We start from the raw sequence: 17,277 nt of genomic DNA, 5'->3' as shown, positions 1-17,277 counted from the left end.
GCAACAATCTATGGAGGAAAACTTATTTTACTATAATATTGGAATACAAGATAACACAATATATACAATTTAATTGCAATTGAGATTAATAAATCAGACAAGATGAGAGAGAGTTCCTGGGACTGATTCAAACCTGAAAAGCTTGAAACGGCTGGGAAAGCACCTCCAGCACCCACTGCAAGGCAGCAAGAGAGCGCCCCCCCACCTGGAAGGGCCAGATCCCGTGACTTCTGTAATGTACAGGGATAGGCACCTGGGATTGGGGCAGTGACACTTTAATGCCCCGTACACTACATGATGTTTTGATGTGGAATACTGAAACCAAACAAAAACAAAAACTAAAACAAAACATAGAACCATGACACCTTCCCTGCGGCGTGTTGACTGCACCACACAGCTTGGTGTCCTCTGCAAACTTGCTGTATGTGCATTGAATGTCACTCTCTATGTCACTGATAATGATGTTAAACAGTTCCATTCCTTACGCAAACCCTTGAGTGATGCCACCCACCATTATTATATGTTATATATCTAATGATATTTTATGTTACTGTTTACATAATATTGACGTGTTTAGTGAACATTAATATTACATGGTTTTCTGTACTAAATGTAACATTTGGCAGCTATACTGCCGATTATATATGTATTGGTTTTTGTTTTTGCTGACTTCTTAGTGTGTGGAAGTGATGAGTCATCTCTAATGAGAGGACATTTTGCTATTTTTCTCTTTTCTGATGTGAGTGATTGCTCTTTTGCAGGTAAAGTGGATGATGTACTGGATTGTTTTTGCCTTTTTCACCACTGCAGAAACGCTCACAGACATTGTTCTTTCTTGGTGAGTACTTTGGTAGCGTGTGGTGGGTTTGTTTTGGTTTTTTTTTTTTGTTTGTTTTGTTTTTTGTTTTTTGTTTTTTGTTTTTTTTTGTTATTATTTTTAGGGGTTTTTTAAGGTTTTTTTTTGTTGTTGTTGTTTTTTAAGGTAGTACTAAGAATAAGCTTTCTCTCTTGTGCAGGAGTTTTCAATGTCCATAAAGTATGCGGGGTTGTAAACATTGTGTCTAAGCTGCTGTCTTAACTGTTTAATCTAATTTCAGACAGCTAGGATAGACACAGCCTCTTTAAGAGGGTTTCATCCATTCGTAACATGAAACATTTTTGAGATACTGTTCCATGAAGTGATAAAGTTAGAGGCACAAAAAAAAAAAAAAAAAAAAAAAAAAAAGTTTGGGGGGGAGGATGGTAGAAGGAAAGGACCTGTTTTGCTTTGCAAGCCTGTTGTATGGAGGAGCAGATTGGATGCATGCCTTTGCTCTGAGATGATGATTTTGCATGATGAAAACGTCTTCCACTACCAGGGATGGAGTGAGGCAGCTTTTCGTCCCTCAGTACTGTGTCATGCGTGGCAGTATTCAAACAGAGGCATTCAACAGTGACAACAAAATATCATTTTCTTAATTGCTTTAGTGTCAGTGTCTTGCATGCATCTGGAAGATTACAGACCAGTCAGTTATGTCTTTTAAAGAAATAAGAAGTGGCTACATATGCTTTACGTATGCTCCACTGTTTTGCCCCTTCCTGCATAAAATTTGGGTAAGCAAAGATCTGAAAAGTACAAGAGCTTTGCCTTAAAAGTGAACCGCTGAAAACAGAAGTCTCTTAATACCAGCAGAGACGGGGAATTTTGTGTTCGCTTATTTGAATCTCCACTGTTGTATCTTCCCAGAGACTTTATTGAGTAAGAAGTAGTGATGAAAGGCTTATGCTGCCTGTTCTTAGCCACCAGCGTTAGTAACAACTAGAGAGCTCTAGAGATACTTAATTGAAAACTCCAATAAACGAAGCTGCTGCAATAGTAGCATTCAGCAGATAGTCTTTGAACAAACTAAAGAATGGTGAGTGGCGATGAGATCAGTGTGTTTGCAGGGTGAGAGGTGCCCAGTTTATGGAGTTTTTGTGGCTATGCATGCCAAACTGAATGAAATTCCAGGAAGGTGCGTCCTAGGATTCCAGAGAGGATTCTGCTATTCTGACCTGTTATATTGATTATTATTATTCTTCTATGTTTGAGTCCTTACTTTCTCTTTACTCATTCTGCCTGTGCTGCTGTCTACCAATTATCTCCATCTGTCTCTGTGATGATCTTGATTCCAGTTTTCCATCTTTCTCCCTATTTTCTTTTCTTTTTTTTTTTTTTTTTTTTTTTTCCCCTTCTCTCTTTCTCTCAGGTTTCCCTTTTATTTCGAGTTGAAAATCGCATTTGTGATTTGGCTGCTCTCCCCTTACACCAAGGGCTCCAGTGTCCTCTACAGGAAGTTTGTGCACCCAACGCTCTCCAATAAGGAGAAGGTACTCATGTGTTGGAACATACTGACCTGCCTGGAAGTTGATTCAATTTTCGTTCAGCTGTGAATCTTAATGAAAATTCAGATGCATAATTTGAGCTTCTGCTGATGTGTGTAGGCATAGAATGGTTGCCTCTGACAGTTATGTCATTCTGCAGCCTACTGAAGAATATAATGTAACCAGTATTTTGCCTAATGCTTAGAAAGTGTGTTTGGCTGTCCCAGCATCTTTAGCCCTTATAGCTACTATCAGTAGTTACATTTTTTTCAATCATGTTAGTAGCCATATGTTCTGTAGCCAGGCTTTTTTTTTCACATTCTCACGGTAAGCAATTGCTTTGTTTCAAATGTGATAATTTGGAGATTGCATTCCTTAAGTTACAGTTGCATTTGTAAGCTTTCTGTAAGTAGCAGAAAAAATATAATTATTTGATCTATGGCAGATTAGTCTGGCAGACTGAAAGAAAAAAAGTTGCCCTGATGAACGGTGAGTTTTAAAGATGATGATGGGGAAGACTGATCAAGTGTTTGCATTTGTTGGTTTATTTTTCATTGGTAGCTAAATGCTGTGGTGCATGTTGTTTTCTTAGGAAATTGATGAATACATTACTCAGGCTCGTGACAAAAGCTATGAAACCATGATGCGAGTTGGCAAAAGAGGATTAAATCTGGCTGCAAATGCAGCAGTTACTGCAGCTGCAAAGGTAATGTAACACCTGCACTACAAACGTGGTTTAACCTTCTGTGACCCTCTGGAATTCGGCAGTACTTTAGCTGTGTATACCAGGCATTAGTTGTGTTTGTTAGGGGTGCTAGTACTTGTTGTCTATTTTACCTTAACACCTGTTTGCCTTGCAGTAAATCTCGTCCTTTGATTTATGACGAGCAGAGGTAGAGTGGAACGGATTTTGCTCTAACCTCTTCCCCGTGGTCTTGGGAGCATACTTTTTTCCTTCTTTTTCTAGTGATGTTGGTTTCTTTGTACTTGTCTTATAGTATTGTAGTGGGGAATGTGGCACCTTCCTTTTTCTGAATGAGATGATTTTGGTGAAAGTGAAGTGTCTTTGACCCCAGTTTTTATGTGCTTAGGGCCAAGGAGTTTTGTCTGAGAAGTTACGAAGTTTCAGCATGCAGGATCTCACTCTGATCCGCGACGAAGATGCTGTGCATTTGCAAAGCCATGAGTCACAGCTTCGCCCCTCTGGAGGAAGCCTCCTTGAAACTATTGAGGATTCAGGTACAGAAAATCCCTGCTGGGCCACTGTGTGAGGCCTCATTTGGTAAGCCAGCAAGTGAGGATTCCTGGACTTCATGCGCCAGGTCTCTGAAAGACTACAAGTTTGCAAATTATCTGGGAGAAACTGTTCTTCTTCCTTGTTCCTTCCAAACTACTAATAAATCCTTGTACCTGGATTGTCCTTCTGAAGGAATTTTGACATCTCTCTTCCATGTGGTCCTTAAGGATGGGACAGTTTAGATTAGATGTAGGCACGTAAAGTCTAAAAATCACATCTGAATATGACTTTTCAAAAATATTTGAAAAAAACCTTTTTCTCATCTCTTAGCTTCCTGTTACTCCTCAGGAGAGGAGAGTGGCGTGGCACAGAGACCTAATGGAACCCCATCGGAGATTAGAACAGACCCATCAGATGAAGATGCAGGAGACAAACTGCCAAAACGTTCGCAGAGCCTCAAAGCTCCTAGGAAGATAACAAAATCTGAGGTGAGCAGGTGTATAAATTGTTTCCAACACAGACATTGATTCCTGAGGTTTTGTCAGAAGGCTCTGGCTTCATAGTCTGTGTGTTTAATAGCTGGTTTTTATAAGCGTTATTGGAGAGTTTGCTGCTAGAGTCCTACATCAGAGGACTTGCCATCTGCTTGCTGTCATCTTCTATAGTTTTTGTATTTTTATTACATAAGCCAGGACCTAGGTTTGCTTTCATATTTAGGCAGTAGATATTTTTAGAGTGTTCAAAATAGGTCTGGATCTTTCTTAAATCTCCAAGGCTTACTCCAATGTTGACCCTTCTACTTCCTTCCATAGTACAGTGGAAGTAGGCAGAGAAACATAAGGAGAAATGTTTTCTAGTGGGAAATTGTTGAAGTGACTCAGAAGTTGTGAAAAGGCTGTAATGACTCTCTGCCATTCATTGTGAATACAAAAACTCCAGTAAAGCCCATTGTAAGCATATCGTTTTTCATACGTGGCTTATTCTTTAGTTTGAATTACTAATTCAAGATGTTTCTATGATTTGGGCTATTAGGAATGGTCATCAGAAAGCAGAAAAGTTAATGCAGTGAAAATGCTGTGTTGGTGTTACTGCTTAGAACTTTTGTGATGTCTAAGGTTTTGCCAAGACAACTTACTTCAATTTGCTATTGCATTTCCTGTTCCGTGATGTCTTCCTTTCCTTATTGTTTTCTGAAGGATATGCTGAGAGTAATCTGATTAGCAACAACATAAATATTTAAATAGTGTTTTTGAAACAATAGATGATGTGAATAGGGTCACTGTGCTGTAGCTTTTTTGTCCTACTTTCTCTTTGCATCTTTGTCTCTTTCTGTTAGACATCTCGGTGTTGCAGTAAACTAATATAAGATACCTCTTTCTTTCTCCTCAGTTGCCTGTAAAAAGTGTGAAAGCCCGCCCTAAGAAGAAAGCTGCAGGTTCTCTTACTTCTGGGGAGTCATCCTAAGGAGCCCTCCCCTCCACAACACCCGTCTCTGTCCCAGGATTTGCCTGTAGCTTTTGAGTGGAAACTCTCCTAAGGAAGGGAGCTGAGATTAATGTACATAACAGATACTGCTTTGTAGAGCTCGTTCTAAGGTCAAGGGGGGAGGCTGGGATTCAGAACGTGGAATAGAGGATGCACATCCTCAGGAATTTTCTCCTTTTCATCCCCCTCTTGGAGAAAGTGCTAATGTGTCTGTACATAACCTGTTGCTTTGAAATTCCTTCCGTATAACCCTAACTGGAGAAAATCTTGATGAGGAGAACTGACCAGGGTTAGAGATACCTGTTGCACTGATGCTGGAAAAATAATCAGACAGTGGAGTTCCTCGGGGTTGGGTGGCTCCCCACATTGTCTTATTTTGCTCTGGGTATTCTTCTGCAGCTGTGTTAAGAAGTGCCCACAACGATTCATCCGTCTTAAGAACAGACCACAACTGTCATGTCCATCCCCTTCCAGAAGTGACTAAAATGGTGTATGCTGAGTGCTTTTGAATGTAAAGGACTCACTCATGGGAGGAGTAAACCAGATTATGGATTTTAGTACTGGAAGATGAGCTTGTTTTTATTTTTCTAAAAGGTTAGTGATGAAATTAGTAAGCTTAGTTATGAAGAAAATATGCTGTTGTCTGCATACATGAAGGAGTAGATAGAGATATCCACGGGAGGTGGCTGTTGAGAAGGAAAGGTGATCATTCATAAGATTTTGGCAATTTTTTTTTTTTTTTTAAAAAAAAAAGCTACTTGAGTTTTATTTCTGTTGTTCACTTTGATTCCTGTAAAATCAGAGTGAGAGCATTTCTGTGCAGTGGGAAAAGCAGTCAGTTTGCCAGTTGTTGAATTCTGTGTCACAGTGATGCTTTTCTACAGACTAATTCTTACTTTCTAGCAGATTTCTGGGGAAAATCTGACTCACTGTAGTCTGCAGACATACTAGAGAACTCCAGAAGCCCTTGTCTTTCAGCTTTAGGAGATCTATTCTCAGAGTACAAGAACAGACAAATAGCTGATGTACAACCTTGTCTTATTGCAGAATTCGATTTATGGAGGATAAAAGAGGGGTGGGGTGATTAGGGCTCACTATTCTGCTTTATCAGTCATCTTGCTTTATCCTACTCCAGCTCTTGCACAAATTTTCTTTTTTGACCATTAGCCATGCTTATCAATGTTCTGAGACCTGAGCAGCATCCAATGCTTATAACAGAATTACGTTGCATGTAGAATATATGTTGTTGGAATGAAACTGCAGAGAAAAGATGAATAGAAATGCATAGCTCTCCTGTTGTTGAGTTCTGTAATGGGGGAGCACCATCACAGAGAGCTCGTGATGCAGACATTCATGTTTGCTTGTGTCTCGTGCTGTATATTTCCCAAATTACAGTAGATTCATCTCAGCGACCCAGCATTATTGTTATTGACAATGTATGGAAGGCCCGCTGTAAGATTCCACAAATATTTCTGTCCTAAGGAATAGCCCTTCAGAAGTTTGTAAAGCTGAAGATTGAGGCTGAATTTTTTATTTCATATTGTCTTGGTGTCAAACTGTTATGAATTACCCAATGTTTGGGGAAAACATTTGCTTTTACTTTTACTTTTCTTTATCGCTTTTAAAATTTTAAACCTTGACTGACTGTGTTAAAAACTTGCATCTTGTCATTAGTACTTGTCCTAAAGCATGCACAAATTCTTACCCAGATCCAGTAGAAAATCTTTGATTTTACTTTGGGATTTGAGTTGGGGAGGCAAAGGGTTGAAGGGGAAGGAGAAAGTGTTCATTTTTTCTTCTGTTAGAAAGCACTGTATACATGCCTCACTAGTACATGGAATGGCAAGTACTGCAGCAAGAATTCTTTCTGTTCCCAGTGGAAATTCCTCTCCTTATTGAATATGAGGAAGATTAAGTCGTGAGGAATTGTTCAGTACAAGAAACTCTAGGACGCAAGAAACTATTATTCTCTATACTCAAAATACCTCTATAACCATATTTCTGTATTCTTCTTTTCCAACAAAAAATCTCCATGGCAAATTATTTATCTAAATCATTGTGAGGGAGTTGATTTGGAGGCAAAGGATTAATTAGTCTGTCCTTATGCTAATCTTTCTGCCTTCTTGTGCATGCTTTGATAGACTCTGATTATTAGGTTTTCATACAGTGACTTTCCAGAATGCTTTCTAGATTCAGTTCATCTGCAGTAACTTGTCCTGCTTTTAATTGCAAGAAGAATTTCTGAAGATTCAATTTTGGTGTTTGGATTTGCTTTTGTCCTCCTGAACGAGATGCTTTACTAAGTATCTTTTACTTAACATTGATGCTTGATATCATAGCCTTTGGGTAAGTATGGGTCAATCGATCTGACTTCTTGTATAGGGAGATTAAATCATATCTTTTTTAAATTAAGAATCTGGAGTAGTTACAGGCTATGTGGAGTGTGTGAGATACAGAGCTGATGATGTTAGGCAGCAGAACTTGTCCCAGAGCAAGATAATGTCTTAGAATGGACACTGTTTTCTTCTTCCAGTACAGATGTGACTGCTAGACTTCGCTCTGCTTGATCAAAGCCTCTGCAGATCTGCCACCACCCTTAGTGAATTCCCAGATATAGTTCTGCATTGGATGACATGGTCTTGCATAGAAATTCTCTTGCTAATGAGAGTGCTGAATGTGCTGTTTTGATAAAATGCTTTTAACAGCTGTTGTTCAATGTTTCCATCGGGAAATGCTGGAATGTAGTTTCTATTCAGTATCTTCTGTGAGCTTGATTGTGCAATTAAGCAAATGGTTTAATCTGTAACTAGCAGTAGAACCCACTGAGTTCAGTAAGCATTTGTACCTCTTTCCTCATAACATAATTTCCTCTGGACACAGAAAGGAATGCAGAGATTTCTAGAGAACCCTGAATTTCCAGAAATTGGTACTTTTGAATCTTATTTCTCTATTGCCGTCTTGATAGGCAGGAAATGTGTGCCTTAGGAAGACATTGGGGTGGTCATGGAACATGCTGCTAGTTCTCTGGCAGAACAGAACATTGTATGAAGGCGGCTTATGTGCTGACTATGTAGTGTCGATGAGCCTCAGAGCAACTGTTGAGCTGTTCTGAGTTTTTCTTTCTGTCTTCCAAACTTGCATGCAATTCTAGAAAGTATGGGTTATTGCCTAAGAGAGAAATCTGGAAAGAGGGAGAAAATCCTTATCCTTTTTTCTGATGAAGACATTGCATTGACATCTTATTCTGCTGTTTGCCGGGGAGATGCTGAATGACACTCCTTTATGTAATTGTTCAGTTTTAGAGATGTTCTTAGATTCCTTTTGGGAACCACCAGGCTGACACATCTTGTGCTGCTCTTTGAGTTGCCCTGTGAATACACATGGAAAACCTGCAAAATATTCTGTGAGGCTGTGTGAGTTCAGAGAAGAGTTGAGTTCAGACGGGGATCTCTGCAAGTCATCTGGTCTGACAGGCCTGCTCAAGCAGGGCTACTTAGAGCTGGTTGCCCACGAGTTCCTGTGTTATACATGGTCTAGAGCCTACTGAATTTAATGTTTTATTAATGGTTGAATTTAATGTTTTTGTATATGCATAAATGCACATGAAGCATGGGAATGTACTTTAGAGTTACCAAGGAGAAAGGATCGGAGAACAGTCACCTTTCATCTGGAATTTGGCACTATTACAAGATGCTGTAAACAGCTCAGTTTTATGTTGTTTCTAAGGTGCTGCTATGAAACCTAATGGCTTCAAATGAGAAGAGGTCTTAAGGAGTGTGCAGAGTAACTTGTGGGAACAAATAGTTTGAAGGTAAATGAAGACAATGAGCTTTCACAGCAGCAAAGAACCTGTCTTGTGAGATAGGGTAGGGTGGAAAATGTGTTATGTGCAGTACAGATTTGTCTAGGAAATAGTGACAACTGTTTTCTGAACCTCTGACCTTACTTCAGCTCTGTATTCTACAGATTGGAATCTGGTTTCTCTCTTACAGAAACCATCCACCTTTCTAAGCTGGGCTTGACCTATGTGTATTTAGATTCTTGAACCTTTCATCACCTCAGAACCATAGAGTTTGAATTTTTCCTCAGTGGTCTGTCAGATTGTGGAAAGTACCTGATAAATATCAAGCACTCTGTAGTAGACATCTTATACTGGGAAAACACTAGCAAGGAGCTCCAGGGGATGGGTTAATCTGGGAAACTGAATGTGCAAACAAAGCCTGTGTTATGCACCTTTTTAGCTAAATGCTGAATTTTGCTACAGTCATGTACCAGCTATCTGTAGAATCCCAAAAATTCCATGTCATAATTGTCAATGTTTTGTTTGTAAAGAAAAACTGGAATCACAATAACATGAAGTGGAAAAAAAAACAGTGATAAGCATGCTTTTTATTTTGTTTTGTTTTTCCTGGTAATTAGGTTGTAGCTACTGCTTTTCCTGAACTTTTTCTATGACCATATAACAGGCAAGTCATTATTTTCTTGCTCTGTTTCTCAGCTCTGACAACCTAGAAGTAACATTTGTGAGAAGATGCGAAATTGAATGTACTTTTGGTGGCCGATAGGCAGAGTTTCATATAATGGACAGCTTTCTGAGCTGTATCTGAAATGTTTGCTGCTGCAGCTGAAATGCAGTGCTAAACTGACTAATCAAAGATAAGAAATTTAGTCATAGTCTTTGCAGCAGGTCGGAAAGGGAGAGTTCTGCTAAATGGCAAACAAATGTAGGCAGTACTGCCAGAGTACGTTTCATAGCAGTATTGTAGGAATAACAGCTTGGGTATGCATAAGTGAGTATCGATACACAGTAGTTGACTTGCAGCAAAATTTAACTGGCTGAGTTGCCTTGTTTCTTGACAGGGAAGATTAGCCTAGCTCATCCATGCAAATAAACTTTGTATAGGTGTCTATAGTCTGTGTATTTAAACAGTGGGCAATTACAACATGTTTAAAGAAACTTTCTTTTTTTGCTTTTATCCTCTCCACCCATTCAGACAAATGAGGAAAAAAAAAAAAAAAAAAAACCAAGCAAAGAAAAAAAAAAAACAACCAAACTTCCTATAGTTTTCATTGCTTTGGTAACAGTAGGAGAAATTAAGTTTTCTGGTTATTATCCAGAGTTTGGACAAAGTGTTGTTCTGTCATACAGGAGATGGGCCTCAAGCATGCTTACACTGTTGAGGGTGGGAGATATTTCTCTTGAAGCTTTGATGGAAATGCCTCATTGGCACACAGTTATGTGTTTAAAATGCACTGAAAAATATTCTGAAATTGAGAGTCAGAAGCACTTGTGTGTAGCTTATCTTGTTTGCTTATAATTTGCAAGAGGTAATGAAGATTTTTGACTCACAATGTATCAGAACTGTGGTATCTATATTCATGACAACGGACATCAGAAATGCATAAATGAGCACTGAAGCATTTCTACTAACCAGCTGGCACATTTCACGAGAGGTAAGTTAGACTTAAAGTATGAATATCTTAATTCTATGTTATAGTTTTCTAGAGAGAAAACTATGTCAGGGACTGTAAGAACAAAATGGTTACTCCCTAACAAATTATTAGCTTTCGTGTGTGAATGAAAGCCAGTATGATAGCCTCTGTAAGATAAATTCCTTCAAATAGAAGGGATGTTCAAAGTGTCCAACAATATTTTACCATCTTCATTCAATATTTTGCTGATTATCACCTTTTTACACAGCTTATCACTTCTGCATGTGCACTTGACTGCCTGTCTTAAGGAATCTGAGGGTTCTGGTTGACAGCAAGTTGAACATGTGTCAGCAGCATGGCCTGGCAGACAAAATGGCCAACTGTACTCTGGACCATAATATAGGGTCTAGAGGGCAAGGTGTCTAAGGAGCGGACAAGGAGATTTTGTTTGCTCAGCCCAGAGCAGGGGAGGATGAGGGGAGGCCTCCTGGTGGCCTATGGTTCTTCATATGGAGTGGAGGGGCAGTGCTGATCTCTGAGCTCTGGTGGCGGGGACAGGACTCAAGGGAACAATGTGGAGCTTTGTCAGGAGAGAGTCAGGCTGGATATTTGGGAAGAGTTGTGCATCAAAGGGTGGTGGGCATGGAACAGGCTCCCCAGGGTAGTTAGTAACCATGGCCCCAAGCTGCTAGGATCAAGAAGTACTGGGACAACACTCAGATGTAATGCGGTTGTTTGGTTGGTTGCTTGCTTGGTTGGTTGGTTTGGGTGGTCCTGTATGGAGCCAGGACTTAAATACTCGATGGTCCTTGTGGGTCCCACCCAACTCGTGATAGACTGTAATTCTAACTGTGAATATCAGAGAACATTTTCCACCAGAGTACAGGTAGTTTTGACTCTAAATTTTCAAAAATTAATTCCCAGTGCAAGCAGAGGAGAAAAAAGTCAAAGCCAAAGAAAATTGTATGGAATATCAGAAGAACCTTGCCAAAAAGGGGTTGGAGAGAATTCATTTGAGAAAATGTTTTTCATTATTTACTCTCACTAAGTATTCCAACTGACTCTTAGAGCTTTCAGGAGCAGTGTAAACAGTGCTGCACAAAATGTTGTAAGGCAAACTTCTGCTCAGAATGCAGGTCAGCACCTAGAATGCTCTCCTTAGCATTAGTTGCAATCTTGAGTTACTGCTAGTCATTCTATGTCAATGGAGATGTAAAGTAGAGAAAGAAAAGATTCTGCTGGAAAATTACAAAGTCAGGAAAGCAGTTGTGTGAAGATCTAACTCAGAGAACTGCAGCAGATTACCTTGAAGAACTATGACAAAAATATGCAATGAGGATTTAAAATAGAAAATTAAGTTAGTTTACGATCAATAAAATGTTAAGGAGTAGCAGGATTCAGTTAATAAATTGAGAAATCGGCAGTTGTGTGTATTTTGTTGCTGTTGGATTACCTGCGCCATTGCTTGCTTCACATAGTTCCAGATTTTACAACTTAGGCAATGTTTTTACACAGAAACTATGTCACTGAGCATTACTTAAGATAAAAAACTTATCAACAAGAAAGCAAGCTGAATTTCTTTAGATGACTTTCTTAAATTAAACAACACAGATCTTCAAACCTTATTTTGTATTCATGGGCTGCCTCCTGGGGAAATCACTGAGTTGATGGACTCATCACTTCTGATTTTCCTGCTCATAGTATTTCTCAAATGTTGAGAATCACAGAGGTAGGCGAAACTTATTTTGATATTTGACCCTGAGTTCACATCTAACTTCAGGTATACTGAGCTATGTATAAGCTAGCATTGTTTGAATGAGAGTCCAGAGAGAAAAATGGAAAAGCTGAGATGAATCTAGCCAGGCGAAGGTCACCTTCCTTGAAGTGCACAAATTAAAGACTACATAATAATGCTTGTTTCTGCTATGACACTTTTGTGATGAAGTTTCCCCTTAGTGCGGTGCTGATCTAAAGGCATTTGATTCGCAGGGTTGTGAATTTATGTTTGCCCAGCAGAGGGCACGATGCAACATGAAATCACTGGGTGAGGGAGCAAAGACCTGCCTGGAAATAGCTGCTTAGAAAGAGAGGGCATAAATAAGTAAAATCGACCTTAAAAAATAAAAAGAAAAAAAGGGAGGGGCATTAGCGGAGAAATATGAAGTAATGCTGCACTTACCTCCTATCTAAAAAGGCTGTTCAAACTTGCTGGGCTTTTTAATTTAAACATTTTCTAGCAAAGCTTATGGCTACAACAGTATTAGACAGTAACTGTCCTCAGAGCTTTTAATTGTCCATTCAGACTGTTTTCTAGCTCATGAAGGAGCTCTGTAAATGGTAGTGATTGCAACTCTTTGTTTCCTCTGCAATTAAACTATTTCTTTGAGTATGTGTGCCTCAGCAGTGTCACTCTAATTTGTGGCTTGAATTTTGTAGTATTTCCTGGTAAGAATCAGTAGTTTCCATCGATTTAATCCATATTTTGTGAAAGTAGAAGTAAGTTTAATCTAAAAATACAGATGAGTCTAATAGTTTCTATGGTAACTTGTGACCATGGCAACAGAGAGGTAGCATTCTGAAAAACTGATAGAGGTTAAGGTTTTTTGTATGTTTGTTTCATTTTAAATCAACAAGCTAATTAACAGCACAAATATTTCAGGAAAAACAATGACTTCATTTTTTAACCATATAGGATTGCATTAATACAAGGGATTTCCATCCCAAAATATATTGGAATTTTAATAGGCGTACAGTGAAACTACGTGCAATCTTTGTGATTCTGAGAAAGAAGAGTTCTCTTACCTGCTACATCATACACAGAAATTTAGATTCAAGACAGGTGAAGGACATATCAGGAAGTTGCTGTAGGAAGGAGAATCGTTTAGTACAGCAACAGAGAACATTATTAAACGTGTAGCATAGCTTTGGTATGTTTCTGTTCCACCTCTCCACCGTGAGATCAGAGAGCTAAACAGCATAGCGCTTTCAGATCAGGGCTAAGTTTTGGCTGCTCTGAAGCGGTCGAGACCCCAAGAGACGTTACAAGCCACTGCAAGAAGGAATAATGATTGTAGGAATATTTACAGTAGATAGATGTTAAAGGAGGTGCAAGTGACTCTCATGACTAAATCTTTCATGCAGCAAATGGCTCTGTGCTAGCATAGAGATAATGTAAAATCTCCATACTACCAACACTACGCCTAACTTTTAAGGGGAAATATGCAGGATATGAGTTTGGTCAAAGACACATTGCAGAATTTTTCAAGCTTACTCTTTTTCCCTAGGCCTTGTCTGAAAACTGAATGGACATTAAGGTATTGCTATTATCACATGAATATTGGACATGTCTTTAGTTAAATAGAATTGAAACTTCATTTAGAAGCTAACTTCTGTAAAAGCTAGCTGTTCTGACTGATTTGCATTTACCACAGGGTTGCTCCAGCTAATCAATGGAGTCGCTGAGGTGCTCCCAGGCCATTAAGTCAGAAAATAGTTGGAGAAAAAAAAACACCAAGCCAAACTGAATTGATTCAAATAGTCCTGTCTTCTCTCTCTGATGCTGCTTGCTTCATGTGATGACCAGTGGGTAGTGTGGAATTAACACACGTCTTGGAAAAGCTGCTTCCTGACCCTGTCATCTTTTTACTCATGCTCTAAATCATTGTGGTGTTTAATGACTGGTTTGTTGTTTTGATTTGTTTTTATGATAGAGGATTTTTTAAAAATTATTTCTCTAGTGTTTTTGTAGAATCAAAATGTTTGGTTAATTGCTGCAAAGTGGTGGCATGAGGGCTGGAACTAGGTGGTCTTTTGGTCTCTTCCAACGCAAGTCATTGTGTGATTCTACAAATATTCTATTAAATATCAAAACCCTAAGCATCAAGATCTTGTGTCATACCTGCCTTCTTACCCAGGCTCTTTTAAGGAAGATCATTGTGTATTATCTCTTTGATATCTTGCTATTTTGTTCTTTTTTTTTTCCTTCCGTTCCAAAGGACTTGTTTTCCTTCCTTTTCTCTCCAGAGTACTGTACTGTGTGTGTTCGTGTGTGCTTTCATTCAAGAGGGTACCAACTAATTCTTAATTCACTTGATTATACTTTTAAAAGCAGCTTTCCTGGTCAGGTCCTTCTCCCTGGCAATAAGGGTCACGAATCTGTAAATACAGCCCTTCTGATAGGATTAAAGAGTCTTTAGGACACTTGCATTGCATCTGTTCAAGCTGTATCCATTTGCTGTAGGCTGTAATAGCTGACAAGGCAAAAAGGCATCATCAAAAACTAAATTTTGAATATTGCATATTGCTAATGTTTTAAAGGAGTCTCTTTTCCAAGTAGTGCTTCAAGCAGAAGTATAAGGTGGCATTGTTCAGTAAATGTTGTTTTGAAAGAGTCAAAGTTAGTTATTTGATTTAGGGGAAGAGGATGAAGTTGATTTACTCACTTTTCACTTGTAATTTATTTTGTTAGTTAAATGCTTTGTATAACTTACATTGGAAATCTGTCATTAGAAAAAATTTGCAGATAATTGCAGGTATGCCCTTTCGTTCTTTGCTGTTGAGCTTACATATTTCCCTTTATATTTTCTTTTCTTGCCCTCCTCTCTCCCCCCCCACTCCCCAGAAGTTCCTCCTTCCTGTGCTTTGAGCATATTTCTTTAAAAGGCTAGTGTTTTGTTAGTTTCTCAAAGCACTGTCCTAAATAGTTTAAATTTCTCTATGTCCTTCACTTGTGCTTAGTTTTCTATCTTTCCCCCTCCGCTGTTGAATGAAGATATGAAAATTAATACAAAATCCTACTATTTCTGCTACATACAAATCAAGGCAAATTTAAAGAATCTGGTTTGTTTCCTCATTTATATGTTGCCATTTAATAATGATTCCACTTTCTAACTGTTAAATGAAGACTTGGATTGAAAACACAACTATATATATATATGGCCTTTTTGCTTGTGCAGGTACAGGTCATGGTAGAGTTAAGTATTACTACTGAAATGTGTCTGAGAGACCCACCTCAGTTGCAACTACAAATAACTTTGGGGGGGAGGAGGAGGGATAGAGGGATGAAAGGATTTATATACATATGCAGAGTTGGAGAGTGGTGAATATCATCTGCAGAGGCATGAATTATTAGTCAGTGCTACATAGCTAGAATATTTGTGTGATATTGGTGATAAATCTGCAGTCCCACAGAACAGGTAGCAAGAACTCAGCAAACTTACTGAGGCACCTGTGTTGCTAACAAATGGGCAGAGAGGGTATGTGAAATTAACAGGTGAGGGGGAAAAAAGGACCATGGGAATAACTTTCAGTGGTTGGCATCAATGGTTGGTCCTAGTCAGTAAAGTGGATAATCAGGGCAAGCAGTTATATAGTGAGCATAATAAGAGATGCGTTCAGTTAGCGGGGTTCTCTTGACATCTTTCTACTTTGTGCTTTGGATAGTACCTGGGTTCTTGAGCTGAGGGACTATGGTTTGTGTCTGGACTTAGTGACTGCAACAATGAACTGTCTGAGTCTCTGTGTTTGATTTAAGTTGAAATGCTTAGCCAAAATTCAGCCTGTCCTGAGCTGGCATGCTCTTTTCTACTGGTTGGAGAGGGAAATAGTCTGTGTTCTTGAAATATCTAGGAACTATTGGAGTTGTTTCCTAATCACAGATATCATTTAGTCACGTAGGGAATCAGAAATGAAAACAAGGTTACCAACAAATGAAATGACTTGAGTGTAAAGTCTTTGTGCTTCTGTCCTGGATTTGACACGTGAAACCAGGTCTGCTTTCTACTGGATCATGCTACAGATGATGGTAAAGAAAAAAATTAGGGAGCTTCATTTTAAAGTCTCTTAGTCCACTTGCTAGAAGTGGTAGAATTTAGGGTGAGATGGTACCCATGATGTTCTGATTCCAGTCTTAAAATGTATATATGTTGTGTGTGAATTGTTGTATTTCGTGTAATTGTACCTCACCATTTGGCTGCTTTTTTTCTAATCTGTTTTGTTTACTTGTGTGTACTTCATGAAAATATTTTCTTGGATGGTGGGTGAAGACTTTCTTGAAATGTTACATCTGAAGAAAATAATCAGAGGTTCTGCAGAAGAAAAAAAATTTCAGGGAAAGTTTGTTTAAACAATCCAGACAGCTCTTACGCATGTTTGTGTGTTAGTGAATTACAGGGGAAGGAGGTAAAAACTTCCAATTACTTAGTATCAAAGAAATGTTGTTGTTCTACCCTCCAATAAAGATAGAACAGTGAAAATGTGAAGCAAATAAGCAAAACTTTTTAGTTACAATTTTATTATCTTAGTGAGAATACATCCTTAAGAACACAAACTGCATAACTGTGATTATATTTATCAAAAAGCTTTTTCAGATAGACATTATATTGTGCCTATAAGCTCTATAGGAATGCAAACGTGTTGTTGCTATGGAGATTCTGCCATCATCACAGTGGAACACTGCAAAAGCTACCGGTATTCAGCTTACAGAAGAAAAAAAAAAAAGAACCAGACATGACCTTAATTGACTTCTACAGGCTTAATTGAATCTATGTTCTAGAAGTGAAGCAGGAGATACAGTCCTGCCAAAGTAATTCAGATTATTTTCAGAAAGTGAGCTAACATGTATGCTGGGATTATGGTAAATTTCCATGCAGCAAAAGAGCAAAAACCGGAAGTGGAGAAAGAAGAGTCTAATTGATAATAACTAGCAGAGGTGCAACCAAGCAGATAACCAAGAGGAACGTAGACTACGTGAGCAAAGTCATTGCACACCGGTGTACACA

General features: G+C 38.7%; 1 protein-coding gene across 7 annotated transcripts in view; it reads left to right on the top strand.

The window, feature by feature from the left end:
• REEP2 (receptor accessory protein 2) overlaps positions 1 to 5,805 on the top strand; it is a 10,303-nt gene extending 4,498 nt beyond the window's left edge. For 5 of the 7 annotated variants that reach the window (XM_042881523.1, XM_042881528.1, XM_042881526.1 and 2 more), the window contains 6 exons: positions 762 to 838; positions 2,229 to 2,349; positions 2,936 to 3,049; positions 3,435 to 3,582; positions 3,911 to 4,068; positions 4,970 to 5,805. In XM_042881523.1, the coding sequence (XP_042737457.1) occupies positions 762 to 838; positions 2,229 to 2,349; positions 2,936 to 3,049; positions 3,435 to 3,582; positions 3,911 to 4,068; positions 4,970 to 5,044 (693 nt within the window). In that variant the 3' untranslated portion in view covers positions 5,045 to 5,805. The remainder of the gene's footprint in view (positions 1 to 761; positions 839 to 2,228; positions 2,350 to 2,935; positions 3,050 to 3,434; positions 3,583 to 3,910; positions 4,069 to 4,969) is intronic. The other 2 variants (XM_042881524.1, XM_042881530.1) reach the window with 2 other exon arrangements.
• The last annotated feature ends 11,472 nt before the right edge of the window (positions 5,806 to 17,277 follow it).

Source organism: Lagopus leucura, unplaced genomic scaffold, assembly GCF_019238085.1.
Source record: "Lagopus leucura isolate 7727_CA_CO unplaced genomic scaffold, USGS_WTPT01 Super-Scaffold_100030, whole genome shotgun sequence".
In the NCBI taxonomy this organism is placed as follows: Eukaryota; Metazoa; Chordata; class Aves; order Galliformes; family Phasianidae; genus Lagopus; species Lagopus leucura.
This window is presented reverse-complemented; position numbering and strand designations above follow the sequence as displayed.